Raw genomic sequence first — 14,276 nt, 5'->3', positions numbered from 1 at the left:
GAAGAGGCACACGACAACTGGGCCTTATATAAAACAGTCCAAGGTTTGCATTTGGGGATGTCTGTATTTTTGGAACAGGTATTTTAAAGCTGTTGGATAGCTGGATATGGGGGTGAAGAATCTGTGGGTGGGGTAAATATTTCACACATGTGGGGCATCCTGGTGTGTTTATTTTGGCTGCATCTACACTGGAGAAATAACCCAGTTTGGCACCGCTTTAACTCTTTTCTGGCTCAAGGCTATGGAATTCTGGGAGTTGGAGAATTCCCAGAATTCCATAGCCTTGAGCCTGAAAAGAGTTGGGTCACCGGGTGGCTCACTGCCTGAGGGAGGGCGTCCTTCAAGGGTGACCGTGTAGTGTGTGTGTCTTTACTTGTGGAACTGTGTATGCTACTTTCACTCTCCTTCGCTGGCTGTGTGTGTTGGGAGCCAGGGTGATGAGGAGGAAGGGCACGTGAGGGGCGGGCCGTTATTACCCTCGCTCCCTCCTCCCCCTCCCCCCCGCCCGGATGACGTCACCTTCTTGGCTTGGGCCTCTGAGCCACCTGAAGAGAGAGGCCCAGAAGGAAAAGAAGTACGGTAGTACAGTAGTGGAATCAGGAGGCTGAGTGAGGAAAGAGGGGCACGCGCCAGGGGCCACTTCACTCACTCGCTCAACCGACCCTTCCGCGGCCCCTCCCCCCGCCCCTCGCGAAGGGAGCCATGCAACTGCCGCTCTGAGTCGGGACCGTTGGGAGCCCCTCGGAGGGGAGGGGCAGCAGTCAGGCGTCGTGGTCGCGCGCGCCGCCGTGTCCCTCCCTCCCTCCGCGTGACCAACACGCTTCTTCCTTCCGCCGCTTTTGTGTATATATTGTGTACACACACACACACACACACACCTATATCTCACACACATATCTATCTATCTATATAGCACACATCTCTCTCACACACAGGTATATAATAATAATATATATCACTCACATATATTACAGATATACATATAACACGCATCTCTCTATATAATACTTATTTATATGTATCTCACACACATCTCTATATAACACTCCTCACACCTCTGTATATAAGTCATATATATGTGTGTGTGTGTGTATATATCACACACATACCCCTCGCTCTATATATATATATCCCCCCACACCTCTATATAACACTCATATAAATATATATGTATTTCTCTCTCTCTCACACACACATATATATCTATATCTCCACGCGTGCGCACTGCTAGGGAGGGAGGGAGGGCGCGAGGGCGAGGGGCGGCCTCGTTCCTTCCTTCTTTCCTTCCCTGTCTCTCTCTCTCTCTCTCTCTTTCCTTGTTTCGGTCGGTGGCTCCCTCCCTTCCTCCCTGGCTCCCTCCCTGGGCGCTCGGCGGGGAAAGGCACCGAGGCGGGGTCACATGCGGGCCTTGTGGGTGGCCAGGCGCCGCCCAAAGACGACGACGACGGCGGCGGAGGAGGAGGAGGAGGCGACACGCTTCCCCCGTTCGTCCCGGAGCGCCTAAAGGGAAGCAGGGAAGAAGGCAGCCAGGCAGGAGCCCCGTGGCGGAGGGGGTGCTGGTGGCCCCAGCAGCGGAGGAGCCCGAGGGCCGGGCTGCCCGGATTGGCCGCGGAAGGGCCCGCGCAGAGCTCCGCCCGAAGCTGCCAAGGGAAGCAAGGAGGAGAGGAGAGGAGAGGCAGGCTGCTGGTGGTGTTGGTGTCGGTTGCTGCGCTCCTTGGCTGGAGAGGAGCCCTCCTCCTCCTCCTCGTCCTCGTCTCCTTGTGCGGCAAGGCCAAGGGGGGCCCTCCCTGGACCGATCCATGACCATGGGCGACAAGAAGAGCCCGACCAGGTAAGGAAGGAGCAGAGGAGGATCATAATCATCATCATAAGAGGGAGAGATCTGGATGGGAGGCAGGGAGGAAAAGATGGAGGGTCGGTGTGAGCAAAGGAAGGCGAGCCCCACTTTCTTTCCCTCCTCCTCTTCTCCCCATCGGCATGCCTTTGATGCTCTGGGGAGACGGTGGCGGTGGCAGAGGGCTCCTAAGATGGAGGAAGTGGAGAGAAAGGGAGGAGGAGGAGGAGGAGGAGAGGCTGTGTGCCTGCCAGGTGGAGAGGGAACAGTCCTTGTTTTTCCCATTGTAGGGAGGGAGGAGGGGGCAGCCTCCTTGTGGGGCGCTGGGATGTCGAGGAGGAGGAGGAGGAGGAGGCTGTGTTTTGTGGCTCTTAAGATGGAGAGTATGAAAAGCCAGGAGGAGGAGGAGGGCGAAGTGTTTTGTGCTTCTCTCCAGGGCTAATCTGGCGTTAGAGGAGCAGCTATGGCGGCTCCTGAGTCCCCTTCTCTCTCTCTCTCTCTCACACACACACATAATGCACGCACCCTCCTCCTCCTCCTCCTCCTCCTCCTCTTCTTCGCACTGACTCCTTCCAGACAAAGGGAGATTTAACAAGGTAAAAGGAGGCAGACAGACAGACGGAGAGAGAGAGGCAGCAGAGAGAGGCGGAGGGAAGAGGAGGGGGAGAGGGAGGGAGGGACACGCCTACGAGGCTTTAAAGTACAAACACCCTCCTCCTGCTGCTCTCCCTTCCCTTCCCTTGCACGCAACGCACACAAAAAAGAAGGGGGGAAGGAGAGGGAGGGCAGCAAGCGCCCTGCCATGCCTTTCCTGTCCCCCATGCCTTGCCTTGCCTTGCCTGATCCCAGTGTGCAAATCAGTTGTCTTGGGATTGAAGATGGAGGGGAAAGGTACCCCTCTCCCCCCCCCCGCCTTTTGGACTAAGGGGTGTGGTGATAATGGGCAAGGTTGGGTACAGGGCAGGGAGTGTGTGCCAGCCATGACAGGCTGGGATTTCTTAAGCTCACAGATGCCCCCCCATCCAAAATGTGTTTACTTTTCCCAGGCAAGGAAAGAAGGAGGAGGCAAAGAGGGTGAAATAACCTAGTTTTATGACCCCCCCCCCCTTTTCTAATGCATATTTTATTTCTTCTCTTCTTACCTACCTCCTTCTCCCTTCCCTCCCTGTATATGCTTCTCAAGGCCAAAAAGGCAAGCGAAGCCTGCAGCCGATGAAGGCTTTTGGGATTGTAGCGTCTGCACCTTTAGGAACAGTGCGGAAGCCTTTAAATGCAGCATCTGCGATGTCAGAAAAGGCACCTCCACAAGGTACGTGGGCATGTTTTAATTTCCTCATTGAATCGTCAGGACTCTGACTTGATGATTTGCCCACTTGGGGTAGGAATAATTCCCTTGGAAAAAGGGAAAGATGTTTTAAACCTGTGTCTTGTGTGTTATGACCTTGCAAGTACACATTAAAAAGAAATGTTGTGCAGATGAAGAGTGATGGAATCTGCTGCCTACAATGTGCCATGCTTTGTCGGGGAAAAGTGGTTGCTGGGCCTCCCGCGTGTCATTGAGAGAGGACTGGGAGCTCATTTTTTGGGTGTCATTTTGATTTTTGAAAGCTTATGACTACCTCCCCCCTTTTCCCCCCTCAAGGTTGATAGAATAAATAAGGCCATTATACAAAACCAACTTTAAAAATCTTACTTTCCTGATGTTCTCTGATGAAAGAGCTTTGCACAAAACCAGTGTAGATATATTTGCAGAGGCATAAAGTTAAGTGTAGGGGAGCTTCCATTGCATATCACACTTAGCAGATGCACTTATGCTACAGAAGCATAGGATCACTGTACATTTCCTAGAATATGAGATGCCATCCTTTATTATCAACCTGGGCAGATTTCTAATAGTTCCTCCAAAGTGTTAACTGCCATGGATGTCTTAGGTGCTTCTTTCTGAATAGTGGGACTCTGTATTAGCCTGACTGTTGTTACTTTGTATTTCTCCACAAGCTTTCTGGAATGTTAGAAGTGTTTTTATAAGGTTGTTGCATGCTGTTTATGCTAATGAAATGCTGTTTTTTTTCCTGAGGAAAGACTCGCTTATGTGATTTGGTGAAAGAGACGGCAGGTTGGCTTTATAAGTTAGTGGTTAGGAGTAGTTGAGGATGCATTCTTTTAAAGATTTGTGCAAAGTACAGTTGAGTGAAATACATATACCTTCATCCAGAAAAATCATACTAGATCTAACATTTCTGTGACATGAGCACATTCATTTGGTGTCATAGGATAAAACTCTTGTAACTCTTATGTCTCTCCTTATTTTATTCATTTATATCCCATCCTTCCCCCAGTATTGGAACACTAGACAGCTAAGTCTCCACATCCATGCTATTCTGGATGATATTGTGTTTCACTGCAAGGTCTAAGGCATATCATAGTTACTAGTACTCCTGTTAAATCCACCTGTGGCTATGGCATTCAAATACAGTGACTTTTTTTTTTTTTTGGGGGGGGGGCAGTCTGCTGTTAGAGTTATACTTGCAGGACCAGCATTTTGTAGGTGTTGTTTAACAAGGATAGGCAACTGTCAGTTTGTGGTTTTGATCTATTCCTTGGGGCAACTCTATTAGCCCACCCATACTTTAATTCTGATAAAAAAGGATCCTATTTTGGGTCATAAGGAAGAGAACCACCATTTTAAGTTTGTAAGAAGTAGATTCCAAACTTGAATTTTATGCTTATGGGTGACTACATTAATGAGGAAATGTATGCTTCCAAATCCCTGAACAACAGTCTCCTTAAAGGATATAGAAGTTGAACATTTTTGTGTATAATAACTTCTTTATTTGGTAAATAATGTTAACCTATAAACCTATAAACAACCAGGGAGCGGGGTGAGGAAAAAGTATGAAAATCTCATTTCATTTAATTGTATATTTATTCTAAGGTTATACGTTAATGGAAAACTTTGATTGGAGTCATTTTTTGCAAGTGATTATTAGAAGCAGGACATGATTTTGTTAATTTCCTATTATAAATTGTCTACAACATAATAAAGATATGATGCAGGGTTTCCATTGCTATCTTCTACCTGCCTGTGTGAGTGTAGTTTTATCAATATGGTATTACATGTATTCATGCATTTAATAAAATATATCAGTTTATGCTTTTTAATAAGCAGGTATCAGTGATATTTATGACATTTCATAGTACAGGTACAGTGTCATATATTATCAGAAACTGAATGATGTAAACAGCTGAATACTGAATTTTGTATTGAGCTAATTGAGGCTCCAGTTTGAGAGTTACTGGATATGAGACGGGTTGTTATCTTGTTGAGCCTTTCCCCCCAAAGACAGTTAATGTTTGAAAATGATTGTACATATTAGTTGGCTACTACATGGGGTGTTTGCATCTGATGACTTAATCAGTATGTTTCTGTTATAGAAAAATGACTTGTTGATATTTACTAAAATAGTTTAACATAACTCAGCTCTTCAGAATATCAGTGGCAGCCTAGCAGGCTTTGAGAGGCGGTACTTCTATTAGAGACAGAGCTACAGCTACACTGCCGTTCCCTTCTCCTTTTGTGTCTTGTCTCTTTAGATCAGGGGTAGGCAAGCTGCGGCCCACGGGCCAAATGCGGCCCGGCGAGGCCTTGGGACCGGCCCCAGCCCGGTCCTGCTGTCGACTGCTGCCGGAGCCTTTGGCCTCTTGCGTGAGGGTGTGGGGCCTTTGGCCTATCAGGAGGCGGCAGGCAAGGGGGGCAAGTGGCAGGCAAGGAGGAGCAAGGAGGCAAGTGGCGGGCAAGGAGGGGCAATTGTCTATAGAAGCCTCCGAAACATGCATTTATATTAACATTTTTTAAAAAATCAGCAAATTTTTAGCGTGTCCTCAATTTTTTAAAAAAAGTGTCCTCCATTTGAAATTTTTGTCCTACATTCGTCCCAGTTTATTTATTTATTTAATTTTTTAAACAATTATTTAATTATTTATTTTTTGGCTTTGGCCCCCCAGTTGTCTGAGTGACAGCAACCCGGCCCCCAGCTCAAAAATGTTGCCTACCCCTGCTTTAGATTGTAAGCCTGAGGGCAGGGAAATGTCTAATTAACAATTTGTAAGCCACTCTGATAGCCTTTTGGCTGGGCTATGAATAAATATTATTATTATTATTATTATTATTATTATGTACAAAAGTAGTAACTAGTGACTGTTTATAATGAGTTGGAGTCAGTTTTACACATAGGCAGACTCCTTTCCCCCTCCAAAAGACTCTCCAGCAATCCCCATACCAAGTGCTATACAGAGAGGGGATACTAAGTTGGCAGGCATATGAGTAAATAAATTAATGAGGATATATATATATACACACACACACACACACACACACACACCCATATTTGCAGATTTGATATTTGCTGATTTGATTATTCACGGATTTTATTAGTATGTTCTCTAGTAATCTCTAGCTCCTCTAGTGCAACTCTGTGGTCAACTTTAATGAAAAGTTGCACAGAAAGACCTAGGGATTCCTAGAGAGAGTACTCTACTAGGCCTTTGTAGCTCCTCCAGTGCAGTTCTATGGTCAGTGTCTGTCAGACATTGAGCACAGAGTTGCACTGGAGGACCTAGAGATTCCTAGAGAGGTGTCCTCTCAGATAAAAACATGATGTTTTTATTATTTGCGGTTTATCCATATTCACACGGGTCTTGTGCCCCTAATCCTAGCAAATGTCGAGGGACAAGTGTACTTCCAAGTCCCTGAACAACAGTCTCCTTGAGGGGGTATAGAAGGTGAGCGTTGTGTATAATAACTTGTATGTGCTCTTTATTTGTTAAATAATTAGTTTTGTCTCTTCAAGCAAATCCCCCCCCCCCCCCCCGCCAGCCTATAAACAACCAGGTATGGAAAGAAGAGGGATCCCTGAAATTTTGGGTGGTAGCATTTTGGAGAGAAAGAGGCAAGTTGCTTCTTCCAGCCCGGTTGCACCTGCCTAAGCTTTGATACCATTGCTTGAACAGCAAACGCAAGATGAGCTTGCATGTGTGTAATACTAATTATGCAAGAAAATATTCTAAGGATGCATTATTTGGGATAAAAGTATTCTTTATCTTTTATTTTGTTTTATACCAGTCTTGATTCAGCTGTACAAATCATGGGAAATTGGTAGTGGGGGGATAGTAGTGTTACCCATATTCCCAGAAGGTCAGCTTGTATGAATTAGCTAGTTTCCAATCAGGGGCTTGTAATGTGGCTTCATACACTTGCTAGGTGACTTTGAGTTGTGTTTTGAGGGGCCCTTGTGGATTGCGAACTAATTAACATTTAAGGAGTCAATGTGTTTAGGGGAAGAAGGGGTGGTTCATGACAGATAGTGAAAGTCTCTCATGGTTTCTCATTGAAAAAAACTTACAGTTTCCAAATGAGTTTAATATAACATAGTGATTTATAATTCTGATGTGGCAAAAGAGTATAACTTATATGAAACTACATTTGGATATAAGTTACCAGTTGCGCGCCTAATGTCCTTTAAATCTCAAAATCATACAGTACAGTACTTGCAATTTATCCATGTTGCAGTTCTTAAGTGTTGTCCTGATGTAATATTCGAGACATCTAATCATTAATTTCTTTTCCTATTATTTAGATGCCTTAAATTGTGTTTAAGAACCTATAGTGCACTTACTGAAATGGCATGCCTACCAAAATCTTTCCTAACCTGTACTGCGAAGAGTAAAGCTGTCCAACACACCCTTATATTACAGTGCTTTTGTCTTCTCCAATAAAGAAAGGGAGGATGAGAATGGGAAGAATCTACAGATATAAGGGGATTATTATGGGACAGAGATTTTAACACACAGGAGACATTGTGAAATTTATTGTTGTAGACATTCACCTTGTTTTCTAGACTATCAAGCTTGTGAGGGCTGTAAATTTTTTTGAAATTTCTAAGAGATGTATTTATGTTTGAAGAGTCAGTCATGCAAAGGACCGAGGAAAAACTTTGGATTCTGAATCTTCCCATATTGTTTTTTTAGGGCTCATTTTCCCAGGTTTTTATTTAAAACTAAATGGCTTAGTCACAAAAAAGGGGGGGGGAGTAACTGTATACAGTATATACCCATTCACTTTTAATAGTAATTTGTATAGTTCAAAGTGAAGTTTTATGTTTTGCGTTTGTTGTGTTTTTTTTGGGGGGGGTTGGTTTTTTCATTTGATGAGTTGCTATGTAGTTCAGAAAAGTTAGGCTGCAGTACTGTACCTGCAGCAGAGTTGATCCCACTGGTGGCAGGTGGACAGGATAGCATGGGCCAAGCCCTTGGCTCAGACCTGGGTCTGTCTCTGAACTGGCGTGGTGATGGACACGCTTTCCTGCTGCACCAGGAAACTGCTACTGCCACACATACCTTACCTACATCCACTGTCACTTCTTCTCAGAAGAACTCCATTGTGGCCCATAAAGGTGGAAATGGGGTGCCTGGCTACACCCATGTGGCCGTGCACCCCCATCCAACATCACAGGCCATGATGGCCTTCTAAAAAGAAGCAGAGGCAGATGAGGGGTGCTTAGGCTGCGTGGTGTCCTCACTGTGGCAAACAGTGGGTCTGACCCACAGCAAAGCTCCACTGGACCAGAGTCAGTCAGGGACCACCAAATCAGTGTCTGGACTGGCCAGTTGTGGCCTGAGGCTATTGACCTGCGTCATCCATACAAAATGACTAGAGATTGGGGGAGAATTCTAATGGGAGGCCCATATATACAATCATGAGCTTAAATATGCCTCGGTTACCAAAGTAGATGTTTCCTGGGTGTTAACTAGTTTAACAGAAAATTTGGTACTGTACTAGAGAAAATAACATGGAAAAAATAGGGATAGGTTCCTGCACCACAAAAAGGAGAGCACTTCAACATGTTCCAGCAAACTTTTTATTAAAAACTAATGGTATGAACATATGAAGTGGGTAAGCCTTGCATAAGTAAACTAAATGTTTTGAATGTTACAGAGACTACTTTTAAGTCTTCTTCCAACGTACATCAGGGATCTTTATTTTTCTTTCACCACCCTCCACTTTTCTTCTTATTTCCATTTTGTTAGCCAAACATAAATATGGGCTGGTCTTTCTGTTTTGCTGCTCACACATGCTCAATAAAGGACTTGCTCTGGAGGCCACTGTTTTTTACCTTACCTGTTGTAACACAGCTATGGTGGGATCGGTTAGAGTAGAATCATTCTTTCCCAGGTCAGGCTTTATTGTATTGTTTACTGCACACGCTCTGCTGCATGCAATTCAGCACCACAAGACTATGTTTCTTCAGCCCTCCTTCACCTCAGTGAATTCACCTCAATACTGATGCTGTTAAACAAAATCCTTCTAGCTAGGCAGAGGATGGAGAGGAAAAGGAGGGACTGTGTGGACATAAAATGACTTTTCAAAAAGGAATTTATTTGTCAAAGTCTTAGTTAACTGAGATTTGCCTATATGTGGTGAACCTTATTTATCCAAAGACAGTGCAGATTCCATCATCAGTGGGCAGCAAACCTTCAGTTGTCCCCAGTGGTGGTGCATATATGTGGCTGCGCTGTGATTAGGGAGAGCCCTGGCAGTCTCCTGTTCATGGGGAGCCATGGAGAACGGCAGGAGTTGCCCCATTCCCGCACTGCCCTCCACCTGCTGCCAGCCCGGGAGGCGGGCTGGGGGCAGAGAGGGGTGGCATCGTTGGGACTGACAGAGCTTGCACCAGATTCCAGGCTCGGCCTCATCTGAGAGGGTACCAGTGTCGGCACTGTCTTCATCCTCCTGTTCTCCTCCTCCTCTTTCTCCTCCTCTTTTTGTTGGCTTGTCGCCCAGCTCTCCAGAGGTGGAAGCGCCCCATGAGGGAGGGTCTGGGACCAGTCCAGCAGGATCCCTGGGGGAGAGGGGTTGCCTTGGTGCCCCTGTCTACCAAGAAGATGCTATTGGGGACAACGGGACTTGAGCATCTGTGGTTTTTGGTATTATGGGTGGGTGGGGGGGGGGAGTCCAAAATGGATCCTTTGCGTTTACTAAGATCCCACTGTATATATATATATAGGATTCTGTTGTTAGTGATATTAGCTAAGATCCTAATTGAGTCAAATCACTTATAAAAATAGACTATAGTGTAAACAATAGCAATAGCAGCCTCATTTATATACCACTTCCTATCACTCTAAAACAATCTCTGAGCAGTTTACTACTGTAAACTAATTGCCTCCATTAAGCTGGTTACTCATTTTAGCAATCTCGGAAGGATGCCAGGCTGAGTTGACCCTGAGCCCCGGGCTGGGATTGAACCCACAACCGTGTTGCTTTTGAGTGAGTGGCTACAGTACTGGTATTTAACCACTGTGCCACCAGGGCTCCAGTTTGATTAGTTTAACACAGTGGTCCCCAAACTGTACCCTTTGAGAGATTTTGGACTTCAGCTCCCAGAAGCCTCAGCCATGTTAGCTGAAGTCCAAAATCCCTTAAAGAGCACAGTTTGGAGACCACTGGTTTAGCATTTGTGACCTGCTTACCCAGGTGGAAGAGCAGCAGCAGTGCCAAACAGTATTGGTTGACACTGTGCATGTGCACACTACCACTCTGTACCTACCAAGCCAGCTCTATGTAGAGCTAGTAGTTACCTTCAGTGTTCTCAACATTAAGGCAGCATGGAACTGACGTCATGGAAAAGCCATATGTAAAGGAACAGTTGATTTTTTTCTAAGACAACCCTCCCATGATGCTTTGGGCTTTAAGAATTCCTTGGAATAAGGTGTTAAGAAAAAGGTAAGCTTTGTTAGATCTGTAAGAGCCTACAGTATAGCTATATAATGGAGCTTTCTGTTTTGTGATGAGATTGAATACGTTCTTGGCCTATAAATGTTCTGCTGACTGTCCATATGTAAAATTTATTTATTTAAATTCATTTTGGCCATGCTTCTATTGTTAGAGCTATGCATTGTTTTCAGTTACTTGTTTTGAAAGTGTCTACTTGTTTTCTTTAATATATTATGCTTGGGCATAAAAATACAGTTGTCCCTCCATATTCGCTAGGGTTAGGGGAACAAGACCCCCCGGGAATATGGGAAAAACCGCAAATAAAAAAAACACTGGTTTTACCTAAGAGGACACCTCTCTAGACTGTCTAGGTCCTCCAATGCAACTCTGTGGTCAATGTCCAACAACACGACCATAGAATGGCACTGGAGTAGCTACAAAGGGTCTTTCAGTGCAACTTTAGTTAAAGTTGACCACAGAGTTGCACTGGAGGACTTAGACAGTCCTAGAGAGAACATATTAATGAAATCTGTGAATAACAAAGCTGCAAATATGGAGGGATGACTGTAAATTGGAATTACTGAGAAATCAGCAGCTTGTTCAGTTTCCCTCAGCTGGCCCTCCATGAGTGGAAACAGCATGTAAACTAGCTGAAAACTAAAAATAAGTGCTTTGGACTGAGGCAGACTTAGTTTGTTGAGTTTCCTCTAGCAATTCAAGAGCCTGAAACCAGGGTTTGACCTTGTGTGGAGATAAACCATTTTTGGTGCTTTGTTTTGTTTGTTTTGTTTTGTTTGGAGAGTGATAAACCAGAGTCCAAGGTTAAACATGACAGGAAGTGTTTCTTTCCTTCTGGCTGTGTTGTTTCTTTGCTACTGGGAAGACCCACATGAGGGTGAAGAACCAGTGTATACACATATTGCACATGAACAGTAAGCAATTTTTTTCATCAATTTCAACAGCTATATATGAATTCCCATATTTTAAATTTTCTGTGTTATCGCCTTTACTGACTCTGCCACATCTGTGTGCTTAGCAGCTGGTACAATTTTGAAACATCAGTGTGAAACTATTTTAAGATTTGGGGTTCACAGTAACTGTACATGGTACCTCGGGATACGAAATACCCAGGTTCGAATTTTTCGGGATACGAATAATCCCATAGGGATTTATTGGTTTCGGGTACGAAGGTTTTTTCGGGTTACGAAAAAACCCGGCGGGTTTTCATCATGGAGCCGCGGCAGAGCCGCGGCTTTTTTTCCATTAGGCTAGGGCAATTCGGGTACGAAGGTTTTTCGGGTTACGAAATTAGCCGGAACGAATTAATTCGTAACCCGAGTACCACTGTATTAATACATACTCTAGGAAAAGTGATACACAGTACCTATCTTTACCACTGTGAAACTTTCTGATTTTTTGTTAACTTATATGTATATACTTTCAGATGGCCTGTCCTGTTATGATGACTCCACGAATTTCATGGTGTTTTCTTAGGCAGGGAAACTCAGAGGTGGTTTGCCAGTTTCTTCCTCTGATATCCAAATGCAAAACTAACAGATCTGACCCTGCTTAGCTTCCAAGATTAGATGGAATCTTTAGGGTATATAGGCCTATAAGTAACATAAAAAGCAAAATACTAAGTATTTAGGCATACGTCATATGAGAAAAGCAAAAGGTGAGAGCCCAGCCTTTTTTTTTTTAAAGGACGGATGTGAGTAGAATGATGCTAAATTGTCTTGTTTGCAGTGCGTTGTCTACTTGTCTGCACTTGATTACGGCTTAGTTAGGACTTTTAGCTCCCTCAGGACTTAATTTCATCTGATTCCAAGATTGAACCTGGATAAAATGGGGGTGGAGGGAGAGACTATAGAGAAGGAGCAATTTAACACAAGGAAAGTCAGTTCCCTTCACTGGTGTCCTTTTTTACTCAAAAAATAAATTTCCCTCTGCTTGTTAACCAAGGTCTTTTATGTCATATTCAGTTTTCTTCTTACTAGGAAAAAATGTGATAGGGCTGGTGAGAAACAGCAAATATTCAGTTGCTTTCTTGGTCTTCACTTCTACTTTTAATGTTTTACTAAAGACTCTTCTATTGTGAAAGAAAATGTTGAGATATTTCTCCTGGTATTTTTTATATGTGGGTATGTAGCTATTTAATTAGTATGGAAGGAATAAGTAGTAACCATTAACACCCCCTTCCTTTTGGGCAACAATCCTAGAGTCCCTCAATGCCTGTTTCTGATATTAGTCTAATTTTTGGGCAGCAGCCAGCTGGCCAGCCTTGTCTTCCGGCTAAGTAAGCCTAACTGTGATAATATTAATTGTTGTTTGTTGTTGTCTTGTAGTAGTTTTCTCCAGTGTCTTAGTCCAGTGCTCAAATAACTACACCATGACAGCTCTGCATTTGTTGTTGTGTGCTTCAACTTAGTGGTGACATAACCATGGGATTTTCTTGGCAAGCTTTGTTCAAAGGAGGCTTGCCATTGCCTTCTCGATAGGCTGAGAACTGTGTATTTGCCCAAGGTCCCCTAGTGGGTTTTTGTGGTTCAGTGGAGGTTTGAAACCTGGTCTTAAGTCTCAGTCCCACCCTCAAATCACTACACACAATGGCTTGTCATAGCAACCCTGAATTATGCAGTATAATCTATGGGGATGCAGTATTTTTGATAAAGTACATACAGTATTCTACATATTGCTTTTGTTGTGGATACATCACTTTCAGAATAAGAGATTATGAAAATAGTGTAATATATCTTCTGTGTATATAGTGTCAGAGTATACAACATATTACAGAATATGTAAAGATTGATTTTACTCTTCCCCAAAGATTTCGCCTAAAACTCAGTAGTTGGGATAAGGATACAGACAAGAAGAGAAATGAAAAATAGAATTAACATGTAAAATAATAGTAAGCAACTTTCCCCCACAAGTGGCTGTCACTTTGAAAGCACAAAACCAAAGTACCACTATTGCCATCCAGGGCATTCATTTAACTGATTCTAAATAGTATGTTTGGAAGCATAGTGCATATGTATAGGTAGTTTGCAACCCAAAATTCACATGGCAATTAGCCATGGGGAAATAATTTGGGAGAGTTAGTTGGGCTAAGACTTTGAGTATTAGACTGAGACCCTGGGAGATCAGGGTTAAAAATCCCTGGTCAGTCATGGAAATTGGGTAAGTCACACTTCTCAATTTAAGAGAGAGCAACGACAAATCTCTGAAATAAATCTTGACAAGAAAACTATGATGAGGTCGCCATAAGTCAGGGCCTGTACAGACAGGCCAAAATAAAGCTACTTCGGGTCACTTGGAGGTATGCTGTTTAAATGTGCATGTGTCCAAAGAGGCCAGAAGCTGTGGCCAAAGCTGTGCTCCATCTCTTAGACTGGAGCATGGCTTTGGTGTGGCTTCTGGACTCTTAGATGCAAACATCATTTAAACAGCATACCTCCAAAGTGACCTGAAGCAGCTTTATTTTGGCCTGTCTGTACAAGCTCTGTTTGTTGTTGGTGGCTGTTGTTGTTGTTATCATCCTGACTTTCCTCAGTTCAGGACTCAAAATATCTACAAAAATTAAGGCACATTAAAGAACACAAAGTAATTGGAGCCCAAAATCATTTTGCAAGAATTTCTTATCCTAATGGCAAGCTTAGTCCAGTTGCACAT

The 14,276-nt window shown here is 43.9% G+C and overlaps 1 protein-coding gene across 1 annotated transcript in view; it reads left to right on the top strand.

Annotated features, from left to right (window-relative positions):
• The first annotated feature begins 1,313 nt into the window (after positions 1-1,313).
• LOC121922198 (RING1 and YY1 binding protein) overlaps positions 1,314-14,276 on the top strand; it is a 69,488-nt gene continuing 56,525 nt past the window's right edge. Inside the window, exons 1-2 of the mRNA XM_042451304.1 lie at positions 1,314-1,831; positions 3,018-3,143. Coding sequence (XP_042307238.1) covers positions 1,800-1,831; positions 3,018-3,143 — 158 coding nt within the window. The 5' untranslated portion in view covers positions 1,314-1,799. The remainder of the gene's footprint in view (positions 1,832-3,017; positions 3,144-14,276) is intronic.

Source organism: Sceloporus undulatus, chromosome 2 (assembly GCF_019175285.1).
Source record: "Sceloporus undulatus isolate JIND9_A2432 ecotype Alabama chromosome 2, SceUnd_v1.1, whole genome shotgun sequence".
Classification (NCBI taxonomy): Eukaryota; Metazoa; Chordata; class Lepidosauria; order Squamata; family Phrynosomatidae; genus Sceloporus; species Sceloporus undulatus.
This window is presented reverse-complemented; position numbering and strand designations above follow the sequence as displayed.